Consider the following 18,455-nt stretch of genomic DNA (forward strand, 5'->3'; position numbering starts at 1 on the left):
TCCTCATCTTCTTGGTGGCTGGAGCAGAAGTTTGCACGCCGCCACATCCACACGGCACTTCCAAACTGCCACGCCGGCGGCCCAACACGCCGCGCCCGATGTTGCCGCCCTGGTCGCTAGATGGTCGGATTCCCTGCTTTTGGTTAGGTGTGTGTATGTACTGTCAGCTGTTGGTTGAATCTCTCTGATTAGGCTGGGTTTTCAAGCAGGTCTCTTGGTTGCGATGCGATTGTTGTTCATCTATTGTTTGAAGTACTACAGATTTTCCAATATGTCCAATAATTTAGATGTTTTTCTAATCTTCTAGTAATTTAGATGTCTATCCAATCGCTTAATTTGTACTTACTAGAAATTGCCGAATGTCCATTAGCTCCTGATCTTGATGCCCAATTATGTGTCAACTTAGTATGACTATTGTGTTTGTGTTAACAATATATGCGACATATGTTATACCGATACTTTGCACCTTAATGTTTGTTCAGATATGTTTAATACCTCTGAATCTTAGGTCCGACATATGTGATGTGTTATACTGATACTTTGCATTTTAATGTTTGTTCACGTATGTTTAATACCTCTGACTCGCAGGTCCTGTGTGAGAATAAAGCCAAGGATGCCAAGGAAGTTGTGATGGTTGAGGATGATGAATTGCCAAAATCATCTGGAAAAAGGAAATACTCGGATGTATGGGAGCACTTTGAGGAGGTTGAGGTGCTTTCAAAGAAGAAGAAAAAGGAGAAATGGAGAGAAAGGTTAAGTGGAAGTCTTGCAGCAAACTGTACATGTACCCGAAGACTGGAACTACAACAACAATGAAGAGGCATCTAGATGGCTGCTTTGCACATCAGGGTGAGAAGAACATCAAAAAAGGTCAAGGCACTCTGAATTTTGATGCGACAGATGCATGTGATATTGATCTTCCAGTAGTCAATTTCTCTGGTGGATATGATCATGGAAAAATTCATGAGCTTATGGCTACAATGATAATTGTCCATGAGTACCCTTTCCGCATGGTGGAGCATTTCTGGTTCAATGTGCTGATGAAGACTTTGAATCCTTCTTATCAGAAGACATCAAGAGCCACCATCAGAAATGATTGTTTGCAGATTTTGAAGTCCCGAAAGGAAACACAGAAGAAGGAACTTAAGAATATTCGCAAAATTAGCCTCACGTGTGATCTGTGGACCTCGAACCAAAGTCTCTGTTATATGATCTTGGTGGCACACTATATTGATTCAGAATGGAATATGCAGTGTGATTAGTTTTCTTGAACTGGAGCCACCACACACAGGTATTGTGATATCCCAGGCTATATTTGAGTGCCTTTCTGATTGGAAGATTGAAGACAAAATTGCAACTATAACTCTTGATAATGCTTCTTCCAATGACGTGGTTGCTCGTCACCTCATGTCCAAGTTTAAGGCGAGAGGAAGTGTGTTTTTCCATAGTAAATTTTTTCATGTCAGATGCTCTGCTCGTACACTCAACCTTTTGGTATCAGATGGCCTAAAAGCTATAGAACCACTCATTGAGAACATCAGGCAGACGGTTAAGTATTTGAAGAAGTCGCCATCTCGGCTCTACAAATTTACTGAGATTGTCAAGTCACTTAACATGTCAACCAAGATGGGGTTGTGTCTTGATGTTCCAACTAGATGGGGATCCACATACAAGATGCTTGAGCCTGCCTTTGCTTTCAAAAACGCATTCTTCCATTATGCAAATTTGGATGCCAATTATAAGTGGGAGCCATCTAGTGAAGAGTGGAGGTTGTATGCTAAAATATGGGATATTTTAGCAGTGTTGAGCATGGCAACCACTATGTTTTCTGGATCAACCTATCCTACAACTAATGAGTTCTTTCTTCTCATTGTGAATGTTAAGAAGGTCCTCGATGATGCATTTATCTCTACCGATAAATTCTTGCATGATATGGGAAATGCTATGCTTCAGAAATTTGAGAAGTATTGGAAAGAGTGTAGTACTTTGCTGGCAATAGCATCAATTTTGGATCCAAGGTACAAGAAGGATCTAATTAATTTTTGTTTTCCCAAGATATATGTTGCTAGTGACATTGAACACAACATTGACTCAGTAAGTTTGGCACTGAAGGAGTTGTATGAAATTTATGAGAGTGACCACACAACCAATTTGGTTGCAGCAGAAAAGGAAGTGGATAATTAGGTCCTAGTTTCAGAAAATGGGACATCAAGCAATAGTCTTATGGCAATTTCAACTAAGTTTCGTACCTTCATGAAAGCTATTGCTAAAAAGGTTTCCAAGTCAGATCTAGTTGCGTACTTGGATGAGGCTACACTTATTGATCATTCAGAAGTCTTTGATGTGCTACTTTGGTGGAAACAAAATTCATCAAGGTATCCAATACTATCCAAGGTTACGAAGGATATAGTTACTATGCCTGTCAGTACTGTTTCTTCGGAATCATCATTTAGTACTAGAGGTAGAGTGCTTGATAATTTTCGAAGCTCTTTACTCCCAAATACTGTTGAGGCTTTGGTGTGTTCAGCTAGTTGGATTAGAGACTCCCAAAAGAAGAAGAAAGCTAACAACGTGAGTTCCTGAATACTCTGTTTATGCCATATATTTCAAATAGTCTAACATGTACATATGTACATCTTACGATTTTGTTGTGCACAAATACTCTCAGGATAAAGAACACCAGGATGACTTACTTGAAGTTCCTTTTCTAGATCCTTCAATCGTTTCTACATACTAGTAAGAAACGAATATAATATATTGAACATTCATTTAAATTGTTGCATTGTTTGTATTATCTTGCAAACTAATAAATTGTAATATGCAGGCCAGTTGCGTTTCTTGGTATGTTGATGTAGAATTACTTCAAGTCCTATGAACTCCAAGACCATCTACGGCCTACACTATACAACAACTTAATATGATCTTCGACGAATAATTTGTTTTTCCAATTATATATTGGTCATGAATTGTCATCTTATGTTGATGCTAGACCATTGGTTATTAGAGAATAAGTCGAACTACTTTGAATAAGCTACATTATCATCGTATTGATTGGAATAACATTTGCAGTGCTTTCTTATGTCGTGATGTGCCTTATCTAGTTGGAATCACCCTCGAAGATTTATATTTTTTACTGTCTCATTTAGCGCGAAACTAACTCGAGACTGACTCAAGATCGTTACAAGCTGAGTACGAATCATGTTTTACAGCTCCACATTGAGCTTCACTCAGTTTGAGCTCGCTCGAATTTTAATATGAGCTGAACTGAGCCAAGTACAACTCGCTCGAACTCGACTCGTTTGCAGCCCTAGATGTAGCGACGTCTCACTGGGATGATAGAGCTGCAAAGGTCCTCGTGGATTAGCCCTATGGGCTTATTTGCCACGTACTTTTCCTTCTCAGGGAAGGGAAGGCACGGCTCCTTTCCACCAAGCCGCAAATCACCCAACTTGTCGGCGCGTTTGATGTGGGGAAACACGTGTATGAGCTCTCTGCGGGCCATCTTTTAATTTATGTTGTTTTGTCATTTTTCATTTTTTTTCTGTTTCTTCTTTCTTCTCTTCCTTTTTGAGATGTTTCTTTTTCCACTTTTAATTTTAGTTTATCTTTCTTCAGTTTTTCTTCCACATGTTTGGGAAATGCTTGAAAGTTTACAAAAATGTTAAAAGTTTAAAATTTGTTTGTCAGTTCAAATTTTGCACATAAATGAAAATTATATTTTTCTTAATATTTTCATGATTTTAAAAAATATGCCAATTATTAAAACATTGTTCGGCATGTTTTGGTACATTTGTTTTACAACTTTCCAGAAAAATGTTCAGCATATCAAAGAATATTCCTGTTTTTAAAAATTGTTCACAATTATTTCGAAATTTTGAAAAATGTTGAGTCGTTGCTCAGTCACTCGCCCGGCAGTTTGAGGCAACGAGCGGCAAATAGGGTTTTCTCACCGCTATAGTGCTGGCCAACTCCAGAAAACGCAAATCAGGACACGGAAAATATCCAACAGCTGCCAAAATGAATGAGATAAAACATTGTCTCAACTAGCTGAGTTTTAGTAAAAACGTATCATTTATGTAGATGTAGTAATCAAATGACATAAAGTGGTGCACATGGTGGCGTTAGAAATAAGTTGACACCTTGCTCTCATACCGAATCAACATAAGTTACAAACTATTTTTTCTGATGACACACAACTTACAAACTTCAATAAGTACAGATCCTTATCTTTGAAAGGGAGTAAAAGCCTATTAGCAGATGCAGAGTACTAGGCACTGTGCACATGGAGGCAAGAATTACGAAATTGAACAAATTAAAATGCATGGGTCTGAATATAAAGGAAGCGCGCCTTAATCAGTCGATCGTCCAGCTTCCATCAAGGGAAAGACCGGGAACGTAGCAATACCACACTGTCCCGATGGATTTTTTGTCTCCCTCTTCATTATAATGTATCCTTTTGCACCCCATTTCGCCCCCCAGGAATTCTTCACGATCCAGTACCTGGCCCCATTTCGCCCCCCATAACCTACAATGGTGACGGCATGGTTGAGACTGGCACCACATGGCCCGTTGTAGGTGCCCCGCTTGTAGTGGGGGAAGTGCCTGCCATGTACTGAGATCGAAACGGCTACCGGTTGTTTTGCCACAGCGTTCATCAACAACACCTCGTTGTTGCTCTTGACTAGGATCGAGCCACTGATCTTTGCCGCCGGCTTACGGTTCTTCAAGCATCCACCTTCGGCTGCCTTGTATCTGTAGGAAGATGTGGCGGTGATCCCTCCATTCTTTTCGACCCACTCGAAAGCTTTGTTAGTTCTTCCACCATTGCAACCGCGTTCCTCTCTGTCGCAGTCTAGCAGTTGTTGCTCCGACAGAGACATAAGAATCCCTCTCTTGATCTTGTGTATTCCTTCAATAGCAGCCACCGTGGAGAATGCCCAGCAACATCCTGGAGTTGCATATCAATGCTTAACATAATAATTGATATGGCATATACTCCCTCCATCCCAAAATAAGTGACGCAAATTTAATACTAATGCAGCGACACTTATTTTGAAATAGAGGGAGTAGTAGTAAATAGCTAGTGGAGGAGAAATATTAACAACAGATGTTGTGTGTACCGCATTTCCCTTGGTCTTTTACGGGGGTGACGGCGCCCCTCTTCCTCCAGTCCATGCTCCTTGGCGCGCTCGCTGAGAAGTTGGCGTACACAGTATTTTTACCCGCGCGACCCACAGGCCCAATGTGGGTGGCGATAATCTGCTCATCTTGCTCACCATATTCTCCATGCTCACCAGCCGGAATCTGGCCGGTATAAAGTGCCACGAACTCTTGATTTGAAATGTCAGTGAAGGGACCCTCCCCAAGCTCGTACGTGAGCCCAGAGGTGGTCGCGTTGGCATTCACAGCCTCTATATACCTCATGTTGCTCTTGTATAACTTGAACCGGCGAGCCTTCTCAGCAGCCGTGGAGTAGGATTTGTTTTGAACCCTCATCCACTCATGGAAACGGTCCAGCATCGGATCATGGTGGTTGCCCGAGTGCTCATCATCACTTGTCGGCAACGAGTCCCAAGAGCAGCCGGCTAGCATCAGGCAGCTCATGGCAAGGAGCACACAAAGCGCTAACAAAGAACATCTACAAGTGGAGAAACTGAGCATGTGGCCAGTCATTTTGATTTTGATGGTGATGCTAGCAGTGTGTTGGTGGTGATTGGATGCCTCTCACGCTAAGCTTAGTTGTGTTGCTTTTATAGGCGATATGAAAGCAGAGCTATATGCAACAAGTAACATGATCCCCTCCAAAAAAAAAAAACAAAGAAGTAACATTGCATGACAAAGTCAGATGCACAGTACGTTAAGGATTCCATGCATGTACGTCAGGTTGCTTACGCAAGACACATGTACGTCATGATAGCTCACCTAATAATATGTATACGTATGGTTTTAAATTAAGGATGCGCCTAATGATCAACAATACAACGGCCATGAAACCATTCCATGTGATTCACCCATACAAAAGTAATGGTATAACTATGGCTCATGGAAACCTAAGTCTAATCCTCTGCCTTTGCTCGGTAACTTTTTTTTTTTTTGAGAATCTTTCCTCGGTATGTTTAAAATGAGAGCATGCACCAAAAAAAACCAAACAACACATGGAAGGGGAGTTAAGGACACAAACTACGACAAATTGTAAATATGAGGTATGCTTTGTTCGCCGCTCTTTGGTTTGTGTGTGTGTTGGCCCTACTACCTATTTTGCCTAACACGTATCAGCTCCATGCGTTGTATGTTCTCACATGGTTACATATCTCAACATGCGATTAATATTTGTTTTTAGTATCACCATGATTTATGGATGGATTAAATGAAGCTAAAGTTTTTTTCTTTTTCTTTTTGAGAATAAAAGCAAAAGTTCTATTTGTACCGCCATACCAGTATACTCTCTATTCTCACCATCTATTTTTACATCAAAGTTTGTGCGAGAAGTCCTATTCTTGGTTTCTCCCAAAATAAAGAACATTTGAACTCGAAAGTTTGCAGATCAAAAACCCACATGTAATACCATGTGCCGAAAAGTTCTCGGACAGTTGGCACAAGATAATTTTTTAAAAACTATACAATTCCTTTGAATTTTGAAATTTGACAAAACTTATTTTCATAGAAAAATCCGAAACATTTTATACAATGAGTGACACTTGTGTATAGTTTATCTGCAAAATTTTAAGGTCAAACATAATGAATGCTAGGCTGGCCTGACTCGAGATGAGACTTGGATGGACGTAGTGATTAATTGAATCTACTCATAGTACATCATAATTAACTTTTTTATAATTGTCCTGACATGTAAGACAACTTGTCCATATACATCTGAGATGTCATGAGATTACTCGGACCGGAGATTAGAATATGAACCGACGCGCTGTGCAGTGTGTATTTGGAATAACTGAACATGAAACTTGGTTTTGATCCAGTTAAATTAATCCAACATTGCACTACTTTTGTGATCGGCCTGATGGCATGCATGTGAGAAGACTTGCCGATATGCGTCCAGGTCCTAGTTTTGTCCATCAATCGACCGGTCATTTCAAAATTAGTACACATGCATGTTAACTGAACGTGATTGACCTGGTGATACCTCGGATCGAAGATCAGAATACAAATCGACACGCTAGGCAGGTTGCTTCATGTATATAAATTTTAGATCCAATTTTTTTCATAAAAGGAGGCAAAAGATATGCCTCATATATATATTAAATAAGGAGGAGAAAGTGTTTGTTACAACACAATTCCAAATCAAGGCATGACAATTATCAACAACAAAGACCATAGTTTATTTGCCCCGACTGTGATCTAAAGGTTTGCCTCACCGACAATGAAGATGAGTAAAATTTGAGGAGGTGCGCTCTTTTGTCGGAACAATCTTGTTGTATGCTCATTCCAAATGGTCCACACCACCAACATGGTGATCGAAGCCATTGCTCTTCGGTCAGTGATGCACACGTCGCTCGTGCTCGCCTACCATGCCCTAACGGAGTTGAACAAGTGCCATGTGGGCGTGTCCATGTCCTGGATGCGGAATTTCAGGATCATCATGTTCCAAAGTTTGAGGGTGAAGCGGCATCAGAAGAAAAGACGGGGACCGCATTCCTGCACTCATCTGCACAGGGGGCAAGGGCCACAGTTTGGCCAACCTCACTTATCTAATCTGCCAGCAGTGCCGATCCTATCTTGAAGTGCTAGCCAAGCAAAGAAATTAGGTGGGGCCCAAGCCTTCCAAACCATCTCTCTCTGGATACTCAATGCAGTGTGCACCTGTGGTGAAAGTGTTTGCCACTGTTAATATTGAGAGCAGAAGGAGAATGTGTCCGGCATCCTTTGGTAGCAGGCCATGTAGATCATGTGTCACACTGCAACCCCTCAACGTGGTCATGATTGCCGCAAGGAGAGAGGAAGATTTTGTTGATGTGCTGCTGTAACTCTCTGTCGCCGCCATGCTGTTGGTAGGGGTTCTCAGGGAGGAGGAAGCGGAGTTGGGGATGGCGAGATAAGCAGCCAAGTCAGGCATGGCGTGTCGAGCGCTGAGTTTTTATTTTCAGCCAAAAAGGCAAATTCCGTCCGAAGTTTAGCCTTGTCGCATGGGCCCAATTTGAATTAGTTAGAGCCCACCCAGTTTATGGAGGCTTCCCAGTACACTGCCTTAGCCAAAACAATCGGACCATACATACAAACCCTAAACAAATCTTATTTCCTCCTTCTATGTGTGCGGCTGTGCCATGTCGCACAGGGCACAACAACAGATGTGCATCCCACACTCATCGCAGTCGGCCACCCAGCTTATTCATTTCTCTCTCTCTTGCATCATTCACATCTTTGCAACCTCTGTCATTTTTAAATTCCTCTTTTTAAAAGTTTGATTCTACCGACCTCTGTCGGCTGCTGCTGAAGCCATTGACAGCACCTCCCGAACTATGCGGTCTGTAGCCTTTCACAATATGAATGATGTAACATGCATATGTGTTTTTGTGAGAGACGATTGTGAGTTTGTGAGGCTTTTTTCGCTTCACGGTCCATGCATTCAACAAACGTCCTAGACTCCATTGGTTCTTAGAAGCTCTTGCGCCTGCGGCATGGTACTGCATAGCATTCAACAAATGTCCTAGTCTCCGTTGGTTCTTGAAGTCTTCAACCAATCATCGGTGCTAGTGTGCCAAACACTACATTCTTGTACTCCTTAATGTCGGACTCGCTCCACTAGATTTCATTTTTGGTTAAATTTCTGTCATAATGGGTTCAAATTCAAATTCTGGTTTTACTATTTCATCCAAAAAATTGAAATGGCTGAACTTCGGACATCTCATTCAGGATCAAGAAAAATCACAAACCGAAATCCAAAATCTTGGATGGGCGAGGCGTTAACGGCGTCGACAGAGTCAGCCCACTCGATCCAAGTTGCAGATCACGCTGCACGAGGTTATTTGTTTGTTTATAAAAAAAGAACTATTAGTTCTTTTTTCTAAGAACTAGCTTTTGAGGTTTTAATTCATTTATACCTATCCACATTTTAGTTGGATAACCCAAACAAGTTTTTAAATGGTTAGAACTGATATCATGTTTTTAGAATACAGTTTTCTATAAACCTCATATCCAAACAACCCCTATGGGTGAGTGTGTGCCCCTTCCCTCCCATCCGCCGGAACTCGCTAGAAATCATGTGTATATAGCTTGTGCATGTACATTTCAAGTATTTGGGTACACATCAACTCCATGAACTTTCTTTGAGGGGCAAGAGAAATATAGTTGGGTCATGACATACCAAGTAGTTGGATAAAGATTATCTCCAAGGACATACATGGAGGAATATGGCATACATAGATTCTATCAATTTCATAAGAAAACTAAAATATACTCGAAGTAATTAAATATGAAAACAGAATAAGATATTAAAAGCACGGTGTAAGAACCGGCCGAAATGCTAAAGAAAAACAAGGTGCCCCTATGATTATTTGATGAATAAAAAGAAAAGCCCTCCGCGTATTTATTTCACTAACATGTGGTTCCTCAATAAGGTGCCGTACGTGTGAGTAAATCTAGAAATGATGGAGCTGGCTAGATGCAGTGGCACTTGCAGTAGGCCGTGCAGCAGGATGTGCACCCACGGGAGTAGTTGACCTTGCAGGCCGAGCACGCCGGCGACTCGCCGCAGACGGCGCCGCACAAGCTGCTTTCGTTGCTGCAATTGCCTTGGCACAAGCTTTCGCAGTCGTATGCAGCAGGCATTTGGGCCTTGCACGCCCTCAAGCATCCCAACTTGCACTTGGATTGGTAGTAGGAGAGGCAGCCCGAGCATCCCGACGACGGGCTGCAGTCGGCGCCGCACGGCCCCGCCCCATCAAAGTGGGCGGCGCTACATGTGGAGTTGCACTGCAGGGCGCAGTCTTTGCATGCCGTCGCCGCCTCCACGGGGAATCCCATCCCCAGCAGCAGCACGACGGCCACCACCAGAACGGTCAGCACAGCAGCACTGCTACTTGGTGATGGCGCCATTGGTGAGTTGCAAGGGAAAGCCTCCAGTGGAACTAGCTAGTACGAGTATGAGTGGAAGTGGTGTCCATATGATAGAGCACCACTCCTCGCTATTTATAGCCACCCGGCCACCATGTTAGATGCCACACGGTAGTTTCTTTGTGCGCGTGTACACATGATTAGTTATTGTAGATCTGTAAGATGCTACTAGGTTAACTTTAATCTTCCAAGGCATTCTACAATTCTAGCTAGTAGGAAACTGAACCTCCGCCAAGATGCAGCCTGCAGTTAGTTATGGATGTAATAAAGTTGACCTGAAGAGGTGAAACAAGTTCCTTCTTTACATGCATATATGTATTTTGGGATGTATGAATCTCAGTTTGATACTCATTCACTAGGTCGTAATTACTTAGTTGAAGAAAGGCTAGCTGTGGTAACATGCATGCAAGTACGTCTTACGTACTTGTGTACTATATACTGTTATTAACTGTCCTCTCAAGCCTTGAGCTTAATGAAGTTTGTCCATGGACAAATTAAACAAAGTGTGTCAACGCCTTGAGTTAATGAAGTTTTGTTGAGTTCCTATGGGGGACAGCGAATCTAGCTAAGTACCACTCAATGCCAGACCTGACAATTTAAGATCAAGAGCTCGTGGCGCATAACATCCAAACCCAGATGGATTAACAAGCTTCTTGCTCATCGACAGACCTAACACGAAAATCACACGGTATACTAAATGGTACAAATTTTCCATTTTGAGCACAGCAGTTTATATGGATTTTTATGTGTAAACGGTTCAAGTTTCAACCCAAATAAGAGGGGGTCCATTAAACCCGGATGAGGGAACAACACCTTCTCAATGGTACTTAAATCGACCAATGGAAGAAACCCCATGTGACAACACATGCTCAATATTTTGTTAACTTGAATTGATCTTACATCGATCAGCTTGTCCAGACAACGCTACTGGACAGCTCCATCGATCAATGAGTTTCTTAGCGAGGACCTCGATCCATTCCCAAGTCTTTTCGTAGCTAGCCAAGTTCATGTTACTTAACAATGTCTAAATGTCTGTACCACGTTCAAAGCTCCAGGCTCCTGTGAATTAATTAGTACTTAGTAGGACCTCGATCCATCCCCAAGTCTTCACATAGAAGTATGTAGCTAAATAGATCAAGACTGCCAGAGGTTGGCACACAAAACCAGTGGTAGATCTAGAATTTTAACCTAGGGGGTGCTAAACTTAACACTAACACATTGGAACACTTGTAGAACCCACATATTAGGCTAACTAGTATGCAGTAAAGTAAATTTTGAACTTTAGAAGGGGTGGCATGGCTACCCCATTAGATATGGGGGCCCTGCGACAAACAAAGTCTACTTTGATTGTAGGTCATTATATTAGGCCATCTCCAATAGTTGTAAGATGGTTGTTGGTATATATAATTTGCTAGTTTGGTACATTTTATTTATGTCATGAGCTAGGATCGCATGGGATTATATATGATGCGTAAATAAATGACATGAGAATACGAGATTGTATGGACATGAACGAGCAACGCCTAAACGAGATACATGGTGAGATGAGATAGCAATCATATTTATTTTCTCACCTCCCATTGAATAAGGTACATACACTTAGCTAGGATGCTACTAGGTTAACTTTGTGCGTGTGTATTGTAAGATCAGTAAGATGCTACTAGGTTCACTTTAATCCTCGAAGGCATTTTACACTTAGCTAGTAGGAATTGTAGGATCGAGGATTTCAAGCTCTTGTAAAAACCAATTCTTTGAGCACAAAAACGTTGACCTCGGTCGTAACTACATGGGCAAAGAGAGGCAGAGGCTAGCTGTGGTAACATGCATCAAAGTATCGTCGTACGTATTTGCATACTATATACACTTATTAATTCTCCTCCCAGTTGGCCCTGGGACAAATTAATTAAAGCTACTCAACGCGTTGAGCTTAATGAAGTTTTGAAGAGTTCATTTCCAGGTTAGTGAATCTAGATAAGTACAAATCAATGCCAGATCTGACGATTTAAGGTGGGAGTATCGTCAAGTTGTGGCACTAAACAATGCAAGCACAAAGTGGTTTTGTGCCTCACCGACGGAAGCAAGGTTGGGAGTATCGTCAAATTCTCTGCCTCACCGACGGACCTAGAATGAAAATGACCCATTGTATTAAATGAAAGATATTGTCTATTTTGAGTACATTAGAGTTGTTATACGCTACATAGAATTGAAATATATCTGTGATATTGAAAATAATTTTGAAGGGTTTTCATGTACACCCCTTTTTGCTAAACCTGGGTACCCTCTCCTATAATCCACTCTGAGTGGTTTGAGCGACAATGGGTGGTAGTTTCATACACGTAGCAATCCATTCAAAAACAAATTGCTAAAAATAATATGTAACAACCGTTTTATTAAGATTTATGATAATGAATAACGGAAATAAATTGGCAGTAGTTTTATTAGCCATAAAAATAATGTACTTCTAGATGGGTAAGATTTTAGAAATATGATGAACACAATAAATTTGGGAATGCCAGATATAATGATTTGGAAAGTAATTTGAGAAAGAGTAAAATGTAGTGAATGTCCAAACACATATTGAAGAAAACCATATGCTAATTTTCGTTTTCCATTGAATAGGCTAATGTGTGTGTGAAACTAGAGCTAGCCATATGTGAAACAGATGATTCAAAGTTGACCGGTAAAGTGGGGGCAATTGTAAATCCATTCAACACAACAAACCAATAAGAGATAACATGCTTATGGTTTCAAATAACTTAAGGAAATGAAAAATATTTTACTAAATAATATAAAATCAACTATTATAATGGACACTCACACATAGCAGTTGTGGGTTTATATGTAAGGTTGCTCTTCGTAATTCCTCAACTAGCAGGATGCATGGGACTATCTAAATCCACAATCACACCCAATAAGGTTTCTCAACGGCATTCCCCGGTCAGTTGTGAAGAGGGTACCACTCATAGAGTTGCCCCTAGAGAAATAAAAATAAGGTTCAGCACAAGCTAGCTGTCATGAAAATGATATCATTAGACAACCCTGCAACCAAAATCCTTGGTAAGCATTTTCCTAGGGAACCGATTCTTCTATCTCGGGTATAAGATGTGCCCTGCCTGGCCAACTTAGATTTTGTCGAAGTCGTGACCTTCTTTTTTCTCGTGGCCTGATACATATTGGGTTTGTTCAACTACATACTGCTTTGGATAATAATGTCTATAAGACCAAGATTAGGTCAGGAAATGCCAAATATGTGGATAAAATGATCTTTGAATCTTTTGTTGGAATGGTATGACAAATTTTGATTTTACTGATTCCATACTTTAGGAAGAAAAATAAAATATACTACAATAAATAATCAAATGGAATACATATTTTAGTAATTATTTGATGATTATTCAAATAGTTAAAAGCAGGACATGACAATATATCATATTCAAGATGTTATTTGTTGAACGAGAAAGCAAAAAAGGAGGCACATATATATGCACTCCTATGATTATTTGAAGAAAAATATTAACTCAGCGTTTCACTACTTGATCACACGTAATTACGGTGTGATGCTTAGTAGTAGAATGCTTAATTACGTGCCGAACAACACACGGTTGTTTATTTTTAGGGTAAATGGGATTTTATTCCATAAAGATAGGGCTGCAATTGCGAGACAGCTGCTCCTCACAACACAGAGGACATGAGTTCAGCCATACTGCAGTACACGCTTCAGTATGACCATAGTCTGCCAATTGTTGTGCTAACCCATTCTGATCTCTGCTAATTTTTAAAGGAACAAACTCCCTAACTAACATATGATCCTTAATCTCATAAGCTAAATGACCATAGGATGACCGTGAAAGTGTATCGCCCGAGAGTATGGCCAAAGCATTTGAAGAATCTGATTGTACAATCACATGCCTATTCGAGTGTTGAATGGTGAGTGCCGAGCAAGAATTTCCGCTTCCTGGGCATCATTATATATATATATATATATATATATATATATAAGGTCGCGCTATTCGTCATCCTGGGTGAGGAATAGTTATTCTTCACCCCCTCTATTTTAACATCAATGCATCGTAATTTTACGTTACATATTTTTTTTTCTTATTCCATACGTAAAAAGAGACAGTAAGAAAATGTATAATCACCGTAAAAAATATTTTTATTACGTAAAATTGCAAACGTAAAAACATAGTGCAAAATATACATAAAATGCATATTTTCTTGTCTTACATCCTATATTTTTATTTTTTTATACCAAATTTTACATAGTGGGTCAATATGAATATAACTATTTGTATTTTAAATGTAATTTATTTATGAAAAGCTCGTAAGATTATCTCGCGTGAAGAATAACCTATTTTGCACCCTGGGTGATGAATAGAGTTTCTCTCTCTCTATATCTATCTATCTATCTATTCTATATATATATATATATATATATATATATATATATATACACGCGCGCGCGCAAATATTAACGAACCGTTTTTCCTGCGCAGTACCATGCCAGCCGCAACACGACCACCCCGACTTGAAAAAGAACCATCGACCGACAACGCCACCCATCCCACAGGTGCAGAATGCCAACGCACAGGGGACCGTGTTATAACACAATTCGTATGCCCGTTATCATACCTCGGCATTTTCCCTTTAATGATTTCCTCCATGCTATAGTTCCTGACCAGATTTAACGACTTATAATAACTGTCAAGATAATCCACAGTTATCTAAACCGGGGTCTCATTCTTCCTATGTGTAATATCATTGCGGAGCTGCCAAATACGCCAGATGGTCATGATTACTAAATGCATAGACTGGTCTGAACATTTTTACAATAGCTGCAATATCCAATCCTTGCCCGAATTCAGAAGAAGTGAATCATCAGGAAACTGCTGGTAACCCCTCCACGCATGGAAACTGCTTTCTCTCTCCGTTTCCACAAAGAGGACAAGTAGGTGTTGCACCGGAGGGTGTATCCATCCTTACAGGCTTGCACGATGCCAAGTTGGCGCAGGCAGTGTTGCACCTACCGGGGATGGTGCTGCAGGCACTTCTGCGTGTGCCTTCGCAGTCGCATGACCCCCGACAGCCGCTGCGGCAGCTGCTCAAGCAGTTTTCTGTGCACTTAGGCCTTGTTTGACAGGAAGGGGTTGGGGAGGATTATGAAGGGGAGGGGGTCAGAGGATTGGGTGAATCCCTTTCTTTCACCCAATCCTCTCAAATCCCCTCAATTGTCAAATCCCTGAGCCATGAGACAAGGTTTCTGAGCCGCGTGGGTAGGAAGAAATCGAGGGGGTTAAAGAGGATTGAAGGGGTTTGCTCATCACAAACTCTGTCCACCAAATGGACATGCGGGGAATCGCGGGGATTCTGATCCCCTCGGAGATAATCCCCTACAAACCTCCTCAAACCCTACGCACCAAACAAGGCCTTAGGTAGGATGGTGGCCACGCAGCTCTGCACGCACTCCGGCATCGGGCTGCATTCTCCAGCGTATGGCCCAACCGTTGCGAAGTTGGCCCCACTACATGTTGAGTTGCAATGCAATGCACGGTTCTTGCATGCCATCGTCGCCACCGCCGGTGATCCCATTGCCAGCAGGAAGTCGACCAGCACAGCCAACACAGCTACACTTGATGAAGCCATTAACATTAGGTGTGACTAGGTCTCACTCAACAACGAGTTAACCAAATCTCGGTCAAGTGATATAGTATGTAAAACAAAACCAAAAAGGAATTGTTTGCATGAATCTCTACGCAAGATCAACGAATTATAGCATCGACTGAGACATAAGAAGTCTCGATCGACTGAAACTTAGCAAAACTGTTAACCATGACTTTGAAGGGCCAGCCTAATAAGCTACGGTAGTAAAGAGCCACAAAAGAAGGAATTTGAGATAAGAGAAGATCTCGTGTGGTGCCCGTATGATAAAGCAATCATTACTATTTATAGACACCCGGGCTGCATAAAGCTAAGAGAAGTGGCTGTCATTATGCATGCATGCTACTTCCTATGTACCTAAATAATTATAGTTGGAAAGACTCATAAACTATAATTATTTAGATACAGACAGAGCATGATTTAGGTGCTTGCTTCGTCGTATGTGTATGCATACTTAATACGCAAGATGCCACTTAAGCACGAATAGGCGGATGCATGTTACTAAAGTTGACATGGAGAGTAGTAATAAGCTACGAAACTGACAGCTTCATGATATAGATCCAACTCACCTGGGACAAGAAGAGGCCGTGGTAGCGTGAGTAGCCAGATGCATGCGAGTGTCGTCGTAACTACACCAACAAAGAGGGAAGAGGAAAATGAAGGAAGTCCCTCAAGTTGTCATGTCAAGTCGGTGAGGCAAATTAAAGTGTGCCAAAGATTTGAGCTTCACGGAATTTTGACAAGTTAATTTCGGTGTTAATGAAGCTAGCAATCAACGTCAGATCAAACAATGAGGGTCATGAGGATCTGCATGTTGTGGCACTTGACATTCAAACACGGATAGATTAAGTCCCTTGCTGGGTGGTAGACATTTAACAAAAACAACATGTTCACATTGTTTTAACATATGTTCTTCATGAATTCTCTAATTTTGTGACATATTTTTCAAAAATGTTCATCTTGTTTATAGAAAATAATGATCGTATTCTAAAAAAAACCTCCTCTACATTTTTAAAATGCATGAGTCACCACCACAAAGCGTTGCTGCTCCCCTCACTAGTGGGGACGGGGCCTTTAGCCCCGGCCCGTAAGGGGCTTTAGTCCCGGTTCACCAAACGGGACTAAAGGGGCGGGACTAAAGACCTAACCTTTAGTCCGTGCCCTGTTCCAAGCCGGGACTAAAGGTGCTCCACGTGGGCGCCTCGTAGCGCCCCAGGGGCAGGCCCTTTAGTCCCGGTTCGTTACATAGACCGAGACTAAAGAGTTTCAGATTTTGTTTATTTTTGGGTTTTATTTTAATGAAATTATTTTTGGGTTTTAGGGTTTTAGGGTTTAGGTGTTCGGGAGATTAACGTGGTGCCTCGTTTGGTGTTCGGAAATTAGTTTTCATATCATTTAAATAGAAATAATTATGCATATATATATAAGATTAACTTATCTTACAAGCGAGCATATATATACAATTATATGGAGATCTGAATTATCGGGACTAGAGCCCGTCTATTCGATTACATGGACGAACATCCGTCTACTTACCTGAGCCGCTCTAAAGGTCAGCTTCTCAGGCTCGATACCGGGAGTCACGCACTTGAACCGCTTCCAAACCCTGCCCGACAAGGATAATGATTTGCTAAGTTTTTCATTAATTGATATATGAGAAAATCATCGAAAGAGACCGATAGAGCGCAAGAATGATTGAAATTACCCTTGGAGCATGTCGTGCAGGCTTTGAAACTGTTCCAAGGGTCTCGATAATGGGTCGAAGGCATCAACTCTTCCCTTATCAATTTGAATGTCCAACAGAATCCAATGAAAGCTGCACATGTATATATATATGTGTGTGTGTGTGTGTGTCAGTAACTTATCAATTACACTTATAAGTGAATGGACACAACACAGTAAAACCCTCACCTGAAGTTGTATGGAAACAGTATGTGGTCACAAATTTTTTGATCTGTTAGAAACCTTAGAAGGTTTTCCTCCGTCTCCTTGGGTTTATCAGTTAGCGTCGCTATATGTATTTTATCTGGGTCAATAAACCCAATATTTATGATGTTCCTACTTTTACAATCCAGAATCTTCATTCTGCATAACAGAGTACAAGTTATATATAGACAATGAATTGAAATAACTAAACAAGTTATATGTTGACAACGAATTGAAAAACTTACAGAGAATAGCAACTCATAAGCGATTTGTCGAGGGCGTCGCCGTTGTACATCTGAAAGAGTTCATCAAAGTCGATATGGATTCCTTCAGGGCGACCGTAGTACTCCCGCGGGACACTCACCACGATCATCGTTCTCCCATTCTTTGATTCACTTAAGTACCATGTATGCAAGTAACGCATATTTGTTGGGAGATCATCTTTGCTGACCAAAGGCGTTCCCATGACAAACTATGGCTTAGGGGCTACCACAGCCTTGGGTAACCTGTCGTCTCGGGAAGCCAGAATGTCTTCAACCAGGATACCCGTTTCAGCCGACCACTTCTTTCCTAATTCCAAATCTTGCCCCTGCACCGGAGGGGGGACATTCTCGGTTAACACCCTGAGGGGTGAGATCGACTGTTTGGTCTGTTGTCCAAGCTGAGGAACGTCCGATTTTTTCTTGCTTGTAGTTGAACTTGATTTGCTCCCACTTGCACTTGCACGTGATCTGCTCTTTTTCACTTCCTTCTGCAATGTGTGTGTATAGTCATCAGGCTTATGGTGTAAGTCATACTGTGATGGA

General features: G+C 41.2%; 1 protein-coding gene across 1 annotated transcript; it reads right to left on the reverse strand.

Moving 5' to 3' along the window:
* Positions 1-4,349: 4,349 nt before the first annotated feature.
* LOC123401084 (ervatamin-B-like) lies at positions 4,350-5,673 on the reverse strand. Its single transcript, XM_045094802.1, has 2 exons — positions 5,121-5,673; positions 4,350-4,948 (listed from the first exon to the last, which is right to left on the reverse strand). The coding sequence occupies exons 1-2, from the start codon at positions 5,671-5,673 to the stop codon at positions 4,350-4,352; spliced, it is 1,152 nt and encodes a 383-aa protein (XP_044950737.1).
* Between the last annotated feature and the right edge of the window lie 12,782 nt (positions 5,674-18,455).

The sequence above is a fragment of the Hordeum vulgare genome, chromosome 6H, assembly GCF_904849725.1.
Source record: "Hordeum vulgare subsp. vulgare chromosome 6H, MorexV3_pseudomolecules_assembly, whole genome shotgun sequence".
NCBI lineage: Eukaryota > Viridiplantae > Streptophyta > Magnoliopsida > Poales > Poaceae > Hordeum > Hordeum vulgare.